We start from the raw sequence: 20468 nt of genomic DNA, 5'->3' as shown, positions 1-20468 counted from the left end.
TGGTCTATCCCAAGGGAGCTCAGAACAAAGTCCTGGCAGTAGACTTCTGAAAGTTCTATGGAACACAGCGCTACTCTGAACCCCTGGAGATGCCAGTGGATTGGAATAAAACCAACAGCAATGGGTGAATATACTGCAAGCTCCAAAATATCACCCCATCCTCTTAGAGAGGGGCTCCTATAGTACTCTGCTTACATTAAAACAATGAAAAATAACAGAAGTCATAATAATAATGTAGTAAGAACATTTCTATCATGCGATCTCCAGCTTCATTACTATCACAGCTAAATTTTGCAAGACCAACAACTTGAAATTATCTTTATTCAACAACATAAAGAGCAACCATACAGCTGCAGTCAAATTGACTCCATCTGTGGGAAGAGACAGTGGAGAAACCCAGTCACCGCAGCTAAAACAAAGCCACGGGCCAACTGTGGAACCGATCATCAATTGCTCAGATGTAAATTCAGACAAATAGAGGCCAGGATAGCAAGAGGACACCTGACACAGTTTTGACATGTTGTCAGGCGAGTTCGGTCCCTGGAGAAGGACGTCATGCCGGTGAAGTCGAGGGACAATGAAAACGAGGAAGGCCCCCAATGAGATGGACGGACACAGTGGCTGCGACCATGGGCTCGGGCAGAGGAACAATTGGGAGGATGGTACGGGGCCAGGCACACTCTGTTGGACCGAGGGTCGCCATCAACTAGATGGAGCCTAACAACAACAGGTCCGGCTTGAAGCAAAGTCAGGCAAGTCTACGAGCGCCAAAATATAACCTCCTATCCCACCTAAATTTTGAGAATGTCGCAAGAATGGAGCTGACGCCTTGAATGCTAATGACAGACTTGACAAGTTAAGGGGTGACATCAAGTGCATCGTGCACGAAGAAGGCCGAGTCATTTAAAAGATGGGAAAGGAAGAAAAGACGAGAGTATGTGCCAGAAGAGAGACTCTTGCTCTTCATCACACAGAGAAATGGGGAACTACATGAATGGGGAACACACATGAAGACCTTGTTCTTCATCACACAGAGAGATGGGGAACTACATGAATGGGGAACACACATGACATCACACAGAGAGATGGGGAACTACAAGAGCCGAACAGACAGTGTCAAAGGTGGCTCCAGGAGACAAAGTCAGGCACTATCGTGGGAAGTGCCCAGGGCTAGTGTCAGAGAACCTAGAGGGGAGAACGCACGCAGCACAGACCGAGCTAAAAGAACTGAAGGAAAAGCGCAAGCCTCAGTTGTAATGTGAACAGATCCTATGGGCAAAATATGGACCGGTGCAGGAAGCATCCAAAGGAGATGGAAGGAGCATGCAAAGTCGCTGTACCAGAAAGAACTCGTCGACACTTAACCATTATTAGAAATAGCGTAGCAGCAAGAACTGACGGCAGTGAAGAAAAAAGCCCAAACTGCGCTGAAGTTGTTAGCATAAAAAAAGAGGAAAAGGCTCTAGGAACTAACGGAATTCCAATCGGAACGTTTCAACAGCTGATGAGGCACTCGCTGGATGTATTCGTCCATCTCTGGCGAGAAATTTGGAAGACGTCTACTTGGCCAATAGATTGGAAGAGATCTCTATTTGTACCTATTCCAAAGAAGAGTGACCGAGCAGAAGACAAAAATGACTGAACAGCATCCTTAATAGGACATGCAAATAAACCTTTGCTGAAGACCATTCAACAAGGGAGCTGCCAGAAGTCAAGGTGAATTCAGAAGAGGACATGGCATGAGGGATATCATTGCTGACAGCAGATGGATCTGGACTGACAGGAGAGACTACCAGGAACATGTTATGTTTTATTGACCATGCAAAGGCATTCAACTCTGTGGATCATATATATACATATATGTATATATATCATTGAGAAAATGGGGTATTTCAAAATAGTTAATTATGCTCATGCGGAACCTGGTCATGGACCAAGAGGCAGTTGGTCAAGCAGAACAGGGAATGCTGCACAGTTTAAAATCAGATAAGGTGTGTGTCGGGTTAATGTGCTTGCCAGAATGGATGGATGGATGGATTGTGATAAATGATTTTTTTAAAATCCTTTCTCATACTTATTCAATCTATATGCTGAGCAAATAATCCAAGAAGCTGGACTCTATGAAGAAGAACTTAGCATCAAGATTGGAAAAAGGTATATTAATAACTTGCAGATGACACCCCCTTGCTTGCTAAAAATGAGAACTTGTAGCACTTGCTGATGAAAATCAAAGATTGCAGTATGGATTAAAACTCAATGTAAAGAAAAAATACCTCAGAACTGGACCAATAGATAACATATGATAAAAGGAGGAAAGATTGAAGTTGTCAAGGACTTCACCTAGCTTGGATCCACAATCATGTTCATGGAAGCAGCAATCAAGAGATCAAACGACACATGGCATTGAGCAAATCTACTACACAAGACCTCTTTAAAGTGTTGAAGAAGCAATGCATTTGAATCGTGGTGTTGGCAATTAATACTGAAAATAGTAGGGGCTTCCAAAAGAACAAGCAGATCTGTCTTGGAAGAAGTACAGCCAGAATGCTCCTTAGAAGGAAGGTTGGCAAGACTTTGTCTCATGTACTTTGGACATGTTATCAGGTGAGACCGGTCCCTGGAAAAGGGCATCATGCTTGGAAAAGTAGAATGGAAGTTAAAAAGAGGAAGCCAGTCAAGGAGATGGCTGGACACAGTGGCTGCTCAAATGGAATGGTGGAGAGGCTGACCCATGATCTCATGCATGCATAGGGTCACTGGGAGTTGGAATGGACTTGGTGGCATTTAACAACAACAAAAACAACTCTCCGGCATTTGGTCATTCCGCAATGCATTGAGAGACCCTAACTTTGAACCAAGACCCACCACCTAACTCCAAAATCACCACATAGCATTGCTTCCCTATCCACCTATGATCCCCTAAAGGTTGATCCCGGCTGTCAAGGCCGAGGGGACAGTCACTGGGGAACAATTCACCCACCGGCCCTAAGGAAGCCCTGGGAGGAAGGTGAGAGGGCTCCTACCTGGTGCCGAGCTCCGTCCTCGCTGACACACTGGGTGCAGGCCTCCTTAGGGACACAGCTGCCTTCCAGCAGGACTTCACTCGGGGGGCAGAAGCAGCCTTCCGAGGGGCGGTCTCCACAGGCGCTTGTGTTGCCCTCACAGTGCTGAGGACAGCCCTGCTCACAAGGGCTGTACACCAGGGGGTGTGGACACGACAGAGCTGCAGACAGAGAAAGAGGCCACCGCAGTGACACACACCAGCCAGAGGGAAACAGAGGCACGGCTAATGGGCGGTCGCCCATTTGGACACACGTTCTGGGTCAGCGACATCCATTTCTACTCTCCCTATCTTCCACATGTGACTAACTTGTGACCAATCAACTGGAAGCCTGAGTCTAGTACCCAGTGGCACCTTGTGAGACTCCTTTTGAAAACACAGTTATGTGTGCTCTGTGCCCCTCCTTCCTTCCCCATCCTGGCACACGGAACACTGATGTGAGAGCGAGAGCTCCGGCCAAACAGTGAGAAAGAACCACCCACAAGGCGGCATGCTAAGCCCGGCTGGAGGGCCGGGAAAAGCGGGAGCCCCCTCCCTCTGACTGGCTTGTGGGGAACAGAAGGATTTCTCTTAAGCTGTCTCCCCAATAATATGTACCAGACTTAGCTGCTTAAGAATGACTGTACAATAGGTGGTCAGCGAAAGTAGGTCAGAGGTTATTCTCCTTAACATCAGCCATCTAGAGCGGCCAGACTGGATAGTCTGACTCACTCCAAATAGGGCCCATTCCCTTCTGACATTGTTCCCTTGAAGCAGTGCCCAAAGGCAAACCCGGGACCACTCTAAGATGACTAGGTCATCCCCCTCCTATTGCTTGTATTGCCTATGTTGCAATCCCTCCCTATGACGCAGGTTGTTGTGAATTGTATTGCCCCTCTCTGGGATGCATGATGCTGTGATGTATCCCACTAAAGTGATAGGGTGTGTGGTTAGCAATAAACAAGGAGGCTCCCTGGTTCTCAGAGGGGCTGCTCCCATGAGGGTGGTGGACGAGAGGGCTGCTCCCGCGAGGGAGGTGGCTCCTGCTCAGGCAGCCGGGTTCCCCCCACGAGGACCACCAAGCGGGGCGGAGGTGAGCAATGCTACCACGTAATATGTCTGACTGTATTATTGTATTATCTCTCATGCTCTCGATGACTTTAATATAACGCTTATATATCTCAACCGTACAATTGTACATTACTGAACCCTGAAGTAGTATTACTGAACCAGTGAGTGCTAGTAGCGGGTGGGGCTGGCACCCCACTCCTCTGCGCCCATATTTAATTTAATACTACACTGGCTAACCTCAAATGCTAACGTGAACTTGAGGGCCCTCAGGGACTTTTGTGATTGTCTTTTGAGTAAACGCCCTCATACTGTTATTAGGAACGTGGGATGCACAGTTAAGAAGCTTGAGAAATTACGAGAGGATGAGCTGCTTCTGCTCTGGCCCTGCTGAAGCCCCTCCTCCCGTTTTCATCACCACCGTCAAGAACCAAACACCTGACTCACTGGCTCATAGCAACCCTATGGGACAGTGGGTTTCTGAGACTCCTCAGGCTTGACGGGAGTAGAGAGCCTCACCTCCTTGCCCACCGAGCATCTGGTGGTTTTGAACTGCTGACCTTGCCGTTAGCAGCCTACCATGCAACCCGCTACACCACCAGGGCTCTTTCATTGCCAAGGTAGGTGGTGAAAAGGTCTCAAAGGATTGGTAACAGTAAGAGTTCTCCTCTGTATACACATTCGACAGCCAGGAATCCACCAAGAAATGAGTTAACAGAGACATGCGATCAGTATCTTAGAAACAAATATTTGTACCTTGAGAGCAGGTATGTTAAAAGAAAGCAATGTCATTGACATGGACACAGAGAATGGGAGCTGGAAGGAACCCAGGGGGGCTTCGAGCCTCATTCTCTCACTGTAAGAGGCAGAAACCCGATCCGCAGAGGCTAGGACAATCACCCACTGAGCTGGGACTGAATGGCCGGGGCCTCGCAATTGATCGTGTCTTTTGAATGAAAGGATTATTTGATCTGATTAAAAGTTAGAACTGCAGCAGCTCTATGATAATAAACTCTTAAGAATGCCAAGGCTCTTAAACATATTAATTTCATAAATACCTGGGGTTTTATTTGATACTTGAGGGGGTTAAGTTTAAGGTGTTCCTTCTACCCCAGTACTCTTTGAAAAGAAAATCCATACACCATTCATTTTGGTATCCCCTCCAGATTAAGTGATGAGTAAGCACAGAGCCCAAGCAGAAAGCTCGCCTCGAGGAGGCAACAAGGACACTGCCCATCCGATGGTATCTGCAATGATGAAGCCTCGTGTGTGGTATTTAGGAAGAAAATTCCACTCACTCTTCAAAATCCTGCTCAACCTTGGCCTTATCGGGAAGCCATTGCTAAATGCTTGGTGGGCTTTCAAATTCAATAGGGACTGGGTATGTTTTACGTTTCCCTGCCTATATGTGTCTCATTAAAATCACATTCGTCTCAACTGCCAAAATAATTAAAAGAACCACGCTTGGATTTACCTAGAAACTTTGTTTCAATTACTTACACATCTCCCATCTAGCTGAACTGAACGAGAATTCTAACCGGATCCACTGCTGTCTCATAGATTCCAACTCACAGGGACACCAGAGGGAAGAGAAGGGCCCCACGGGGTTGATGGAGACAGACCGCCTCGCCTCGGCATTCTCCTGCAGGGTAGCTGGCAGGCTCAAACTACCAACCTTCTGTGAGCAGCCCGACGCGTACCTGGCTGGAATCCCAGGTAGCAGAAACTACAGGGCTGTTGATCTCCATGACTCAAATGAAGACTCTGAGGCCCACCGCGTTCAAGAAGACGGTAGCTATTTGGGGTCGAGGGGTTGGAGGGGCGCACGTGGAGACTTACCGCAGAAACCAGCCGTCCTCCAGTCGACGCAGACCCCGCCGGCCCGACAGAGGTGGGCGTAGGAAGCAATCACCTCACACACTTGCTCTTGGTGACAGCTGTCCTGCTGGCACATGGCATAAAAGGTCGCTGGAGCAAGAACTTTGTGGCACTCAGCAAACAGAGCCGAGAGGAGGACCTGGCAGTGGGTGCTGGTAGAGACAGGGCACTGCCCCTCAGAAATGGGCTGACAGGCCTGCCCTGGCTGGTGTACGGTCCACTCCTGGATGAGTGCCCCCTGGTCTGCGGTGACAGTGCCATCCTTCAGCATGAAGTCATTGGCCCCATTCTCATCACAGGTTCCTAAAGACACGAGGGAAGCCAATGTTGAAAGCCATGGATGTGAACATATTGATGCCAGAGACCCAGCCACTCACCGGCCCCACCAAGGGACCACAGTGCTTGTCACATGGCCCAGAAATGTAAGCACACAAGAGTTATCAGAGTACAGGAAGGAAGGAAGGAGTGGAGAAAGTGACCTTACCACACAGACCATGCATCTTTGAAGCAATAGTCTTGGGACTAAGCTGAAACTGGAATTCACTGTTTTGTGGAGTGAACGTCAAGATGTGGCCAATGTGGTTGAATCTGATCTCATGCATGATGGCACCATAAATACTGACATCCATGTCCCCACTCACGTAAGGGACAGAGACTAGTTTCCCATTAACAGTCACCTGCCCAAAGAAGAAAATGAGCTCATCAGTTGTCATAACAATAAGAAATCCTTGAACTTTAGGGTTTGTTCCTTCCTGAAGTTACTGACAGTCCCTGCTTGTTCAACCATGCTCGAGTCTAGAGTGATCCACAGACTGAGGTATTTGTCAACAGCTCCTGTTTTATAAGCAGCGCTAACGAGCTTGACTGGAGAGCAGACTCTGATAAAAATGCACAGGGGTCAGACGTGCTAAAGTGCACTGGGCTCTGTGTGCTCCCCACAGAGCAGCCCCTTCGAGACAGCTATGAAGTTGCTATCGGACCACTTCACTGGGGCTTATCTTCAGAATCGATTTTGAGCGTCTTTTCTTCTCAGTCCCTAGAAGCTCTAACTTGGAGGCCCCACCCCACAGCCTATCAAACATATGAAAATAATCATGCCCCACAGTAAATGAAATTTTGTTATAAACACATATTTTTAAAGTTTTGGCCATTTTTGTTTTTGTTTTGCTCCTCAAATAACACTTGCCTCACAGACAACGGGCTGTGATTTGTCAGTAGCTGGGCATCTTCTGGAAGGTTTGCAAAGTGAGAAAATCTAACAAAGTGTTTTCAAACATAATGAAATAGTTATGACTTCTAAATTAAACAAATAGTGAAGATGGCATAATGGAAAGTTTTGCCAACATTTAACAAAGTATTTATTTATATCAATTCTGCAGTGTTCTTTTCAACTTTTGGAGTCATACATTTTGTTCAGGCCCCAAGTAATTTCAAAGGAGAGCTCACAAAGCCTAGTGGGTAAACATCGCTAATGGTCAACCCCAACGCTCTTCCAGCACCAGAAACTGGCACTAAATCCATGACTAAGTGCCGCTTAAAATTAACCTTCTCTTCCAAATCTTGGATCAGAACGACATGGAATCACAACAAGAAAAGGAAGATACTTACAAACGGCCCCCTAAGAAGGTGTTGTGCTCCCCGCCAGGGGGAGCACCAGCGAAAAGCAGAGGGTGGGCAGCTACCCTGCCATGGGCCCCACAGAAACCACCTCTCACCTCCATGTCACCGTGGAGCTCCACGGCGAGGCCACGGTGCTTCACCTCAATGGATTTCATACATGTCTGCTGTGCTCCGGGGCTGCAGGCACCCTTATGAAGGATCACCTCCAGGTCCTGCTCCTGGCTTTGAAATAGGACATAGGAACAGCTACCAGTCAGCCTGAAGTTTTGCCCATCAAAGGTCACGATATGTCGGGTCGAGCTCCCCATGCACACACCTAGACAGGGGAGAGCAAAGGGTGCCTGTGACATTATCTATATGCAAAAGGGCAGGTGTTGTCCAGCCGCACCCAGATTTTTAGAGTCAAATGGGACTTTGGGTAATGGAGTCCAATTTCCTCATTGTACAGATTTAGGAAACTCAGACCTTGAGATGTAGAATGGCTTAGATATGTCACACTTGGCCATTAAACATTTTCCTGGACGGAGTTTAGAAGAAAATGTATCACATGAAAGCACAGCAAAGTATAGAACCATATTTCAGAAAAATATTAAATGCCCCAGGAGAATGATCCACTCTACGGAGATGCCCTGGCTCAGGCAACAAAGTTCAGTTCCAGGGGTGCTATGACTTGTTGAAATCACAAAGAGCTAAGCAAGCCCTTAGCTCATGATCTCATTGTAGAGAATGTTCACCTCAAGATATATAGGTCCTTTCAGCTGCCAATGACTAATGATATCAGTGGCCATGCTGATTTAATCCCTTAAGAGATCACACAAGTGAAATATTTCCAGAGGCAAAACAAATGGCTGAGTCTCAGGGCTCCCTCATCTGCCACTCGTTCTTTCCCAGAATCAGCAAATCCTCAAGGTTCCTATTAAAAGACCTTTTGCAAACACTAGTCATTTTGCTTCTACCTAAGATGTTTTGGTAAAAATCCCCACCTGGAGGACACCACTGCCATGAGCCACTTGAAAGTAAATCTTGGACCTAAATGAAGGTGGAAATGGGCTTTCTGGACAAACCACAACCACATCTCTATGGTAAGGGAATAAAAGCCCAAGAACTGAGAGGTAGGGTCAATGGAACCGTGAGGCTGTGACAACATCCCTCATTCGCCCCTGGGTCTGGGCAGCTTCTGCCTGCAGGGCATCATATCCACTAACAAATGAAGGCTGTGAATGTACCATTTGTCATAACGAAGCAGCTTTCCTGCAACAACACAGAAACGAACCCACTGTAATCAAGTAACCCTATAAAGGGGTTCCAAGACTGCCAATCTTTGCATGAGCAGACGGCCCCATCTTTCTCCCTTGGAGTGGCTGGTAGGTTTGAACCACCAATCTTGTGTTTAGCAGTCCAACCCACAGCACCACAGCCTCCTAGGATCCCACCAACTCAAAATCCCTCAAACCCTTGCACAATCATAATATCAAAGGTCACTGAAAGCTCACGGGTAATTTTCAAATGCTCATGGCCTACTGATATCCGTGCTGCAAGTGCCCCCAAATATCCCAGCTATGAACACTGCCAAATTTCTGTTGCTTCTGCTGTTGTTGTTGTTGAGTACCGTCAATAAAATGTGAGCATGAAACAAGGAAATGGCTTTAACTCACATTTGATACATTACTAAAAATGGCTCTGCCCATCAGAATGAGAGAAAGTGTGTTTTAAAACCTGGGAGCCCCAGGATTGAATTCTATTCCACTTCTCATTTGCTTTATGAACTTGTACCAATTATTTAACATCTGTAATCTTCTGCACTGCCCATTGGTATAAAAGATTATTGTGGGACTTAATTTCAGTGGAGATGAAATGTCTGATACACACATGTGTTCAACAAACAGGGCGACACGTTTTAGGGACAAGCCAGTGACACAAAGAAAGCAGTGGTTGCCGTAACAAGGAGATTTCTGAGTCCTAGGTATATTAGACCTTGGAGTGGCTTCATCTCTGGGACATGGAACCAGATTACATCCAAACTACCACATCATGGTCCAGTTTGGTGATCAGTTTAAGTCAATCACATATATTAATACATTTCAATGTTCCGAATATAAAGGAGATTTGGCCAACCCCACTAAAATATAATACTTGAGACCAAAACAGTACGTCAGCACAGAGTAAAGTAGACTTGGTATAAGTACCAGAGAAATTACGTATCAGACCTTTTATTTACCATGTTCACAGTCATTATTTTTGAGCAGCAACAGAAATATCTAAGGCAGAATATTATAAGAAAAGTTTTGACTGATTGTCAAAATACGACGGAAACAGAAATGAACTGTTAGAGCAAAACACAAAATTTCAAAAAAGGCATCCAAATAACCAAAGACCAGGTAACCAATGGCAACTCTCTAGGTCCACATGCCCATGTAGCTCCAAGAAGAACAGAGAACGATAAGAACAAATTAAACTACACAAAAACCATGACTCCAACATAACTAGAGGCCCCAAACTTTAAAATAAATTTAAGAAAATACCAATTTCCCATGCACATACAGCTAGCCTTTGTCATGAGCAACAGCAATCTGAGAAAAACCATCAGAAAAAGCGGATAACAGAACCAGCAGCAGGTAGAAAATGCCTCTAAAACCACTACCATAAAGAGAAGTCCAGGTGAGGGCTGGCACTTGCATAATCTGACAATTCGAGCCACGGGGTAGAGTCTAGCCTCTCATCAAGTCACAGTCAATCATGCCTCTGTGTGGGCACGGCTTTCTCCGGAGGATTCTGGGAACTCCTGTTTTCCTCCCTGGAGGCGAGACACACACTCTCTCTGCTTCACATTCCTGAGGACAAGCCAGATGGAACTACAATGATGGAGACAGAGCCCTGGAGCTGGAGGAGCCACACGCCAGTGCTGAGATACTCCCGCCACCACTAGATTCACAAGACTTTCCACCCACTGGCCTGTGATCTTCCTGCATCCAGCATCTTTGCATGTGTTGTGTGAGTCTGAAGAGGAATTTATAGACTGGTATCGACAACTGGGCTAATATTGGACTTCTGGGCTTGATGTGGACTGAGCCAAGATGTTTTCTTAATATTAAATTTTTTTAATATTAAATTTTTGATAGAAAACTCTCTCTTACAGGCATATGAGTGTCTCTGGATTTGTTTCTCTAGTAAACCTGGACTAACACACTAGGTGTAAAATATTTTAAATGTGGCCTGCTGTATCAGAGCAGGGGCCTAAAATACATACGATGTGGAATGATCCTCTTTGAAAGACATGGCTTTTGGGGAGAAAACAGCAAAACTGCATAGTAAGATATATTTGGCAGTTGGGAGGGATTGGGGGGGGGGGAAGAAGCAAAATGGGAAAAGTAATGTTCTGAAAGGCAGAAAAATAAAAACTCAGGAGGTATTTAAATCCTCAGCACAACAAAAACAAACAAAAATCTGAAGACTAGACAGTGCAACACTGATGAAAAAGCTTATCATTGAACTGGAAATCCTGTAAAGCCTCACATGAAAAAAGTGCAATGCAGTAAACGAAGCAAACATACAAAGTTTCTTCAAAAATATTAGAAAATGAGAATCAACACTTGTCAGCTAAAGATAAGTCCACTCCCCAAGTCAACTATGAAAGAAGCCAACACTCCAAAGTGAAATATATCCATGTAAACATTCATGAAAATTAAAACCACCCTGAATCAGAATTTCCAAAACTAATAACCTGACCTAAAAGTGATAAATAAAAATAGAGTAAAGTGGACTCACTAGAAAATGGATTAAAAAGGCAAAATTGCCTCCAAAATAAAGAGATAAAGGTCCTATGGAGAACAGACTAAAATTGAAAGTGTACTAAGAATCACTGAAGAAAAGGAAGAAAACAGCCAAGAGAATGAAAATGAGTTCATGAAAAAAGATTCAGAGAAAAAGTGATGAAGACACAAGACAAGAAAAAACAAAATGATAAAGCAAAGCTAATATGTGAAATTATAACCCATGAACATTTCCCGGAAATGAAAAACGCCCAGTGCTACCTATTTAAAGCATGTGCCAGGTATCAGAAAATTTAACTCTTAAAGATATTACAGTGAAATTATTAGACTTCAAAGATGAAGAAGAAAAAAGACTCCTTCATATCGCCAAGCAAATAGATCAAATTATGTATAAGGGCAAAAGAATTAGACTGGTATTAGAATTCTTAAAATAAACAAAGCAAGGGGGACATGAAGCAGCGTTTCCAGAAACTCAATGAGCGAAGGCACGCATCAAGAATGTTATAACCAGCCAAGCTGCTCTTCTGCTACAAAGGTTATAGAGAAACAGCACTAATTATGAATGCCTTGAGGGAGTCCTCATACTCATTAGAGGGCAAACTTCTTCAACTCAGAGATGACTGAGAAATACCAAAATTTTTTAAAATGCCCAAAACTGATGGAGAGCAGTTTCGGCTAGGAGAGCTCTAACACTAAAACAAAGATTGAAGACTAACTTACAAATGTCACAAACCCAACCAGTCAATCTCACTGCCATCGAGCCAATGCCAACTCCCAGTTATGCTGTAGGCCAGGGTAGCACTCCCCCTGTGAGTGTCTGAGACGCTGTTTATAAGAGTAGAAAGCCCCATTTCTCTCCCTCAGAGCAGCGGCTGGTTTTGAACTGCAGACCTTGGAGACCGCAGCCCGAAGTGTAATCATTACATCACCAGGGCTCCTTATAGGCTGTGTTATAGGCTGTGCAAAGAAGAATACAACTGAAAAATGGGAGGAGGGAGAGATCGCTGTGTTGTATAGACAAACAAGTATACATTGAAGGGCGCCTTTCAAACTGGAAAACAAAAACTTTAAATGGGCCATTAAGTAAGAAAACAAGTAAATACCCCAATTCTATAAAGAATAATGAGAAGCCCCCAGAACATCTCATAACACGCATGATTCTGCAGGACACTGAGTGAAATACGTTAACCACGAAGTATGGCATGGCCCCACTCTTAAGAATAGATCGACACACAGAAAAGTATGCTATTTGAGGTGACCAGACATGGGAGGAGGCAGAGGGGGAATCGTTTTCTAGGTAGCAGACACTTGCTATTCAGGTTGGTGGTAAGGACAATACCAAACAAAAGTGAAGGCCAATAAGCATAACCCAAGTAAATGAAGACAGTAAAAAGAATACAACAAAAGGGACACCTTTGTTATGCTGTAGCATATTCAACTTTGAAACACAGCAATAACAAGGAACAATATGTATGTGATTACATAGGTATAAGGGAATGATCATATATGTCTACAGGAAGGCATATATGAGTAGATCACGCCTAGGCACAAATTTATATATAGTCATATATAAATATATGATTATTTGTGCTGAATATATAGCCATAGACATAATAAAGCCCCTAGGGGGTCACTGTTACAGAGCCTTCCCAGAACGATCGAAATAACTCCTGAAATTGGTCTACTGGATTGAAGGAATTTTAAACTAACCATTATCACTCATGAGTAAGATGCCCCTTAAATAATTAACTCTAGAAACCAAATGGTCAACACTGACCCAAAGCAAAGAGGGGAAGAGAAGTGAGGCCAATGGAGATAGAATAAGCAGAATGGAAACACTGGGGATGCTGACACGCTGTGAAAATGGTAGCCAGAGCCAGGAAACAATCTGCATGAAAATGGTTAAATGGGAACCTAAAATCCAGGAAGGCTAAGATAAGGGAATGGACAAGCAAACTTGGGGGAGGGGGGCAGTCTGGAAAACGTTGAAAATGTAAAGCAATGCAAAGGTGGTTGTTCTATTAGATATTAAAATCACATTATAAATACCCCACAAGGGATCTTAAAAAAATTCATGGAAAATGTGCACCAAGAAGAAAATGATGCCCGAATGTCCATGGTTGTGAGCCCGAATGACCTTGTATCAGTTTGATATACCATGTCAGAACAAAATCTGGTTGAAGGCAGTAACTTTATGAGGAAGCTTGGGAGGAAGAATGGTCGAATCACTGATACTTTTCAAAAAGTCTATGGGGACAGTGCCCCAAAGAAACCAGCAATTTACAAAGGAGTGACTCGTTTTGAGAAGGGGCAAGATGATGCTGAAGATGAAGCCTGTAGTGGCAGATCGCCCACATCGGTTTGTGAGGGAAAATTAATCGTGTACACGTCCTCATTGAAGAGCACTGACGATTAATAGCAGAAATGATAGCTAACACCATAAACATCTCAACTGGTTCAGCTTACACAATTCTGACTCAAGAATTAAGCAAAATTGCTGCCCAATGATGCCAGAACTGTTGTGACCAGATCAGCTTACAATGAAATAAATGTTAAACCAGTGAGGTCAAGATCCTAAAGCATTTCTTAGAAGAAGATAACTCAAGGGATGAAGCTTGGCTTGATCAGGATGATCTGCAAGACACAGCACACTCAGTGGCTACTGAGAGGCCAAAAAGATCCAGTCAGAGCAAAAGCAGATGGGCTTCAGCTTTGCAGGGGGATGCGCCAAGCATTTTCCTCATTGACATTCTGGAGGGTCAAAGGACAATAGTATGATTATTATGAGAATGATTTGAGAAAGCCAATGCTTTAGCAGAAAAATGTCCAAGGAAGTTTGACTAGAGAGTCTTTCTCTACTACCACAGTGCCCACCAAACTCAAATTCAAACTCAGCCCCACTGCCATTGAATCAATTCTGGAGTTCTTCTGATGGGAGATCATTGGAAGAAGTACAGTCGGGATGCTTAGAAACAAGGATGACAAGAAATCACCTCACATACTTCGGATATTTTTATCGGGAAAGGCCAGTCCCTGGAAAAAGACATCGTACGTGGTAAAGCAGAGAGTCAACGAAAGGGAGAAGACCCGCAAAGCAATGGGTTGGCTCAGTAGCTGCAATGATGGGTTCAAATGCAACGCTTGTGAGGACGGTGCGAGACCAAGCAGGGTTCTTACTGTTGTACATAAGCTTGCTGAGTGGGACCGATTCGATGGACTGAAGGACAACAGTAGTAACTGGTCATACCCACTTATAGAGTGAAATGAGACTCCATGAATTCAACATAATTAACTGAATTAATAAACAGGTAAAGGATCAGGGAAATCTCTTTCAGTAGAATTCCAGTGGGAAATGCACAGGAAATAATGGAAATCAAAAATCACTAAATGGCAAATACTTACATAAAAACTATTGCAGACAAAAGTCATCAATGGATGTTAAAATCAGTGGACAAACATATAATGACAACTAAAATATTCCCACAGTTCCAAAGTATATCCAAGAGAGTCATGTGCAAAGAGAAAAACAGTAACTGGTAAGAGCAGACTTAAGTTAACGTCACCAGTAATGAGACAGATTGGCCATCGTGTGCCTCTTCATCGTGCACTCTAAGGAGTTACAAAAGGTATCACCTGAAGTTAACCCAAATTGAGGGATATGCTACAAATTTAATGGCCAGTTTTTTTTTCCCCCGAAAGTGTCAAGGTTACCTAATCAAAGAAAGTCGAAGTAATGGTTCTAGATTTACAAAGCCTAGGAAGATGTAGCAATGAAATGGAAGGTGTGATTCTGAATCAGATTTTCGACCAGGAAGGAGACACCAATGAGATACATGGCAAGACAGACGTGCTGTATCACTGCTCAGCTCCCAATGCATATCCTTTCACAGGGGTTAGAAAAGATGTGATCTTTGTGGCAGAAGACATGTGGATTCTTTGTACTACTTTCCCAACTTGTTTGTAAGTCTGTAGCTGTTTCAGTAAGATAAAAGGAAGAAGTCAAAGGAGATCAGCTACTTCTCACAGCCCAGGGCTGGGCCGCAGGAGAACATGGCAGGGACGGCTCTGAAGCAGGCTCAAATGAGGCAGCACGTGAAAGAAGCTGCATTCAACACCTGCGCCTCAAAGGGTGCCGCCAGCTCAAAGAAGCAGCGTCAGGTAGACTCTGCTTCAATGTTCCAGGCTGTCACGTGAGCTGACTCCTTCCTTCAACCACCCACCCTTTCTCCGCTTTTCCAGAGAGCAAGGAGTCAAATCTGGGGTTGGGTGGGGACAGTCAGTATTGATGCTAACTCAGATGCAAAGTTTTGATTATTATATTGGAGTGGGCACTCAGTGCCACACTGAGACTGTGCTTTATGAGTTAAAGTGACCAGAGAATTGTTTGTGAATAAGCAGGCATGTTTTGAGGTCTACTTGAATTTTCTCCTTTCTCTGTGGCCAGGGAGAAAACTTGTCTCCTGGGATAAAAGGGACAGCGAGGCATATGATTGCATCCCACAAGTTGCTGCCCATTCACCCTAGTGATTAAGGTCTATTCACTAGCAAGTAGCAATTTTAACAATCAACCGACTTCTCCCTGAGACGGGGGCTAGCCCCGCCCCATGAGTGAATGTTCTCCGCAGGCTTCCTTCCGTGAGATAGAGGAGTTAAGCATGTCCCCTTACAGCAGACCACTGTGGTCATCTACCGTGGGGGTGAACGGAGAGTGTGTTAGAGGTGCCTCTGTCACTGCTGTATTTCCAAGGCCACACCCCAAGCTCACAGGTTTCCCAAGGTTGACTTGGCCAACAGCCAAGGTGAGCGCTGACCTCAGGAAGTCAACTCTTCCTTCTGGTGGTGGGCAATCTGGACAAGGTAGAGGAAGGCGACGATGATCCCTGAGACGGCATGTAAGCATGCCCAAGGAGCATGGGAGGAAAAACAGGACTAGGAAAACGCAGTAAGGAGAAAAAGGGTGGTTCATGCTGGTTGGATTCTGGTCTACCTTTGCGTGAAGCAAACCTAAAGGTGCTGCTACCCCTTTAATACTGCACAGGTTGATGAAGCAAAGGACTCACAAGGGCAGGTCCAGCGGCAACCACAGGTCTCCTCCACCTTAACAGGGGAGTGGTTGTTGGGGCATGAAGGCCTCGGTCCTCGGTCACAGTTCACCCGGTGACTCTGCAGCAAAGTCTGGCCATCTGGCAGGCAGGTCACTGTATGGCACTGGTCTGGTAAGGTCCAGATGTCCCCAGGCTGCCCAGAAGAAAGAAACAGATTCAGGAAAGCAATCGGCTGAGGGACTCCACCTCTAAACACATCGCTCAGATCACTGCCCAGCTCTGAGGACACAGTGGCCAGGAACTAGATACAGGCCTAAATGGCAAGACAACTGCATATGAGGCAGGATGCAGAACAAATAGACAGCAGCCTCCCAAAGCAGGATATATGATAAGGAGAACTGGACCGAGAACAAAGGAGGAAAAAGGTGACCCATGGGAACAAGGATCCCTAACACACGTGTGTGGCTGCTCTTTCAAAGTCAACAGAAAGGAACTTACCCTCTTCTCGTTCCCATCCTCATCCATGCAAACTGTAAGGAACCCTGAAAGAGACACAAATAAGACTTTAGCTCCCAGCCATCAGCCGGGGGTTCTAACCCATTCACGTCTGCTTGGACTACCTGGCAGAGTTCTGGAAGTCAAAATAATTTGGGGGGTGGGGGGGACCTTAAGGGCATTCAGCAGTGAGGACACAGATGCACAAAGAGAGGGTCATCCCAGGGGGCATTTAAACTGGCTTTGTGTTTATAACACTGACAATATGGTAACATCTCCTTTTCTTCCTTCATGGATACCTCAGTGCCTCCTGGGCCAGGAGGCAGTACCTTAAAAACCTCAAAGAGATCTACTTGAAGATTCCTACCAGAAGAGCTATCTTCTACCAAGAAAGGGTAGATGAAAACCAACAATGTACTTGATTTTGACTGAAGCGAATTATATTTGAAAATATATAATTCCAGCCCCGCCCCAAAAAAATTATAGTTAAAAAAATAACCTAAACTTCACTCACAAACGATGGGACGTTGATATTGGACTCTATATGCCATTGTATTTCTAAAGCCAAGGGTGAGTACAAGGCCATGGGCAGACCATGATCTGTAGGACACTGGAGATCCCTGCTTCTTCTGTTTAAGGTTCCTCTGCACCGTTAGCCAGAGGCTTCCTCTCTGAAAGTTGGACAGGAGGTGGAAGGAGAATTATACACAGAGAATGTGCCCTACATAAGCAGACACTTGAAGTTCTTGGACGGCCAACCCCTGTGTACAGGTAGCCTAAGGGCTGTAGAATGTGGGGGTAGATGACGGTCTGATGAGACTCACCAGAGCACAGCTTGTGGTAGAAGGAATTGCTCAGGGTAACCATGGTGGGAAGGTCTTCAATCCGCTGGAGCTTCACCACGTTGGAACTGGCCCCTGGGCCGGCCAAGGTCCTCAGCTGGGATGCATCATACCGATCCCCAATTCCAATAGGGAATACTGTCACTCCTAGAATCAGCAAAGAATAAGAAAAAGTACGCACCAACATGTATTGGTTGGGTGCATGCTTACCAGACTGTCGTGAAGCTCCACCCAGCATCTGTACAGAAGCTCACGTATTACACACACCATCGTGTTCTCTTTGCATAACTCTGGGAGGCTGATAAGCAGCCATCCCATCAACGTTAGCAAACAACTACTGTGTGTCGGGGACACAGTAGTGACCCAAGTAGATAAAGTCATCATGGAGCTGACACTGGGAAGAAAAAGATAATACACGCGCAAAAATGAAGATGTGCAGTATCCTAGATGTCAATAAGTGCCGTGGATAAAACAAAATGGCGTAAGGAGAAATAGGAGTGCCCAGGAGGAGGCGCTGCTGTCTTACGTAAGGTGGCTGGGGAAGGGCTCAGTGAGATGGAGACATATGAACAGAGGTTTGCAGTCAATATGGAAGCTAACCAAGAGGATCTAGGATGAAAACATTCCAAGGAGAGAGGGTAGGGAGTTCAAAGGTCCAGAGAAGAATGAGGTTTGCACACTCCGGGGTGAGAGGCCCAGGGAACAAGAAAGGATGCAGGCTGACAGCAGGCAAAACTGTCGGTCTCAGGAAGGGTCTAGTGTGTCCTCTAAATGAGAGAGAAAGCCAGGATCTCTGAGCAGGTGTGGCCTGACTGTGATTTGAAAGGACCACTACCACACCTATGCTGAGAAGCACTGCCGGAGTGGGCCGGCGGGGAGAGAGAAGAACAGCAATGGGCCTCCCAGTGAGAATTTGGTGACAGCAATCCAGGCTAGAAATGATGGGGATGTCGATGAGGGAGTTAGTGGTAGTGTGCTGTGACCCTCCATGCCTTTGGAAGAGGAGCTACAGTTTATGGGCCAATTGTATCTGGGCTCTGAGGGAGGCCTGGCAGTGAATGATTTAACATGGCTCTTTTACCCATAGGCTTTGCTTCTCCCACCAAACAGCCTTTTGCTGATGGATCCAGGTAAGAAAAGGTGGGGGGAAAGTGGTAGGGGGATCAACTGAAAAGTTTCAGCTGTTCAAGTCAGTTTTATCCCTTTGATCTTCTATAACCATCTCTCCAATGCACTGTTTGGTGACCACTTCCCTCCCATCCCTGAATTAGGGAGAGGGAGGTCACCGGAGGCTTATTTCCCACATAGTTCCCACAAACGTATCTTGGACTCCCACTGTCATCCATAGGCTGGATCTGATCTGCTTTCCAACATTTTCTGTATTTTTGGGTTTTTATTGTTTGTTCATATTAGGGTTTATCTCAAAGGTCTTATGTCATTGGGGGTCAACCTCATGAAGCTGTGTTATGTTTTTAGGTATATGAAACCCAAGACTAATGAGCCTGTAGGAACAGCAAATAGAATAAGGGTTTGGGGGGTGGGTAGGGTGGGTAAAAGGGAGTAGATGTCAAGGAAGCCAGGATAGAAAAGAATGTTTGGAAACTGATTGTTGTAGCCATTGTACAATATTGCTTGACGTGATTGAACGCACTCCTAATTCTCCTTATGCCATTTTGTTCTATCCATTGCATTTACTGACATTTAGGATACGATACATCTTCATTTTTGTGCATTTATTATCTATCTCTTCCCAGTGTAAGCTCCATGATGACTTTATCTTCTTGGTTCACTACTGAGTCACTGACACATAGTAGGTGTTTGTTAGCATTTATGGAATGGCTGATTACCTTCCTCACAGAGTTATACATAGATGTATGATAGATGTGATAGGTGTATTAACTCCCAATTATATATGTATATATATAAAGAGCAGTGCTAGGAGTGGAGCATGTCTTTTGGACCCCAAGATCTCTGCGCGTTGAAGCTCTTTAATCCAGGTGAACAGCTGTGACACCAGAGGAGTGCCAGAGGTGTGGCAGCTGCAGAACCACCAAGCCAGAGCATGGCACAGAGCAGTGGAGTTGCCAGTCCACAGAGCTGAGTGCCCACAGGCAGCAAGCCAGCTTGTAGAGTGGGGTGCCCCAGGCGCTTAGTTGGGGGAGCTGGGTTTGCTGAACCATAGAGCCAAAGCTAGATAGATGTCTTTGGGTTAAGGCTCATGGTGGAGTGGCATGCCCTTTGGGCATTTATTTGCAGTCCTAAAGGCGTTTTATAACACTGCATGCACAGGGCACAGGCTAATGGCCATGGGCCAAGAGGGCAAAGATCAGAGAGATCTCTGCCTGTGGACCTGAACACTTGTATCTTGAGTGTTTGGAGTCTGTTAACGTCCTTAATAAGCCCCACAATGGTGAAGATTGCCTGTGAGTTTTGTGTTCACTACACTGAATTATGGGGCCCAACTGAAAAGTCGCGAAAGCGCTGAGAAGGGAGAGCTGGTGTCTGAATTGATAGGAAGGCCCACGGTGAGGCCTGTCTGACATCAGCCTCGCAGACATCAACTTTGGGGGCTGCTGGTGTGGAGTTTGATTCTCCTTCCCCTTGTGAAGCTAGCTCGGGAGGGCAGACCGGACATACACACACACACACACACACACACCACACACACCACACACACCACACACACCACACACACACACACACCACACAC

General features: G+C 45.4%; 1 protein-coding gene across 1 annotated transcript in view; it reads right to left on the bottom strand.

The window, feature by feature from the left end:
• VWF (von Willebrand factor) overlaps window positions 1-20468 on the bottom strand; it is a 175320-nt gene that overhangs the window by 40248 nt on the left and 114604 nt on the right. The window contains exons 32-38 of the mRNA XM_045296004.1: window positions 17741-17905; window positions 16920-16963; window positions 16437-16614; window positions 7702-7922; window positions 6471-6663; window positions 5948-6289; window positions 3024-3223 (exon numbers count right to left, since the gene is read on the bottom strand). Of these exons, the coding sequence (XP_045151939.1) occupies window positions 3024-3223; window positions 5948-6289; window positions 6471-6663; window positions 7702-7922; window positions 16437-16614; window positions 16920-16963; window positions 17741-17905 (1343 nt within the window). The remainder of the gene's footprint in view (window positions 1-3023; window positions 3224-5947; window positions 6290-6470; window positions 6664-7701; window positions 7923-16436; window positions 16615-16919; window positions 16964-17740; window positions 17906-20468) is intronic.

This window comes from Echinops telfairi, unplaced genomic scaffold, assembly GCF_000313985.2.
Source record: "Echinops telfairi isolate 266 unplaced genomic scaffold, ASM31398v2 ScPeMD7_7356;HRSCAF=8355, whole genome shotgun sequence".
NCBI classification, from domain to species: Eukaryota; Metazoa; Chordata; class Mammalia; order Afrosoricida; family Tenrecidae; genus Echinops; species Echinops telfairi.
Note: the sequence above shows the minus strand (reverse complement) of the source record. Positions and strands in the feature narration are given on the sequence as shown.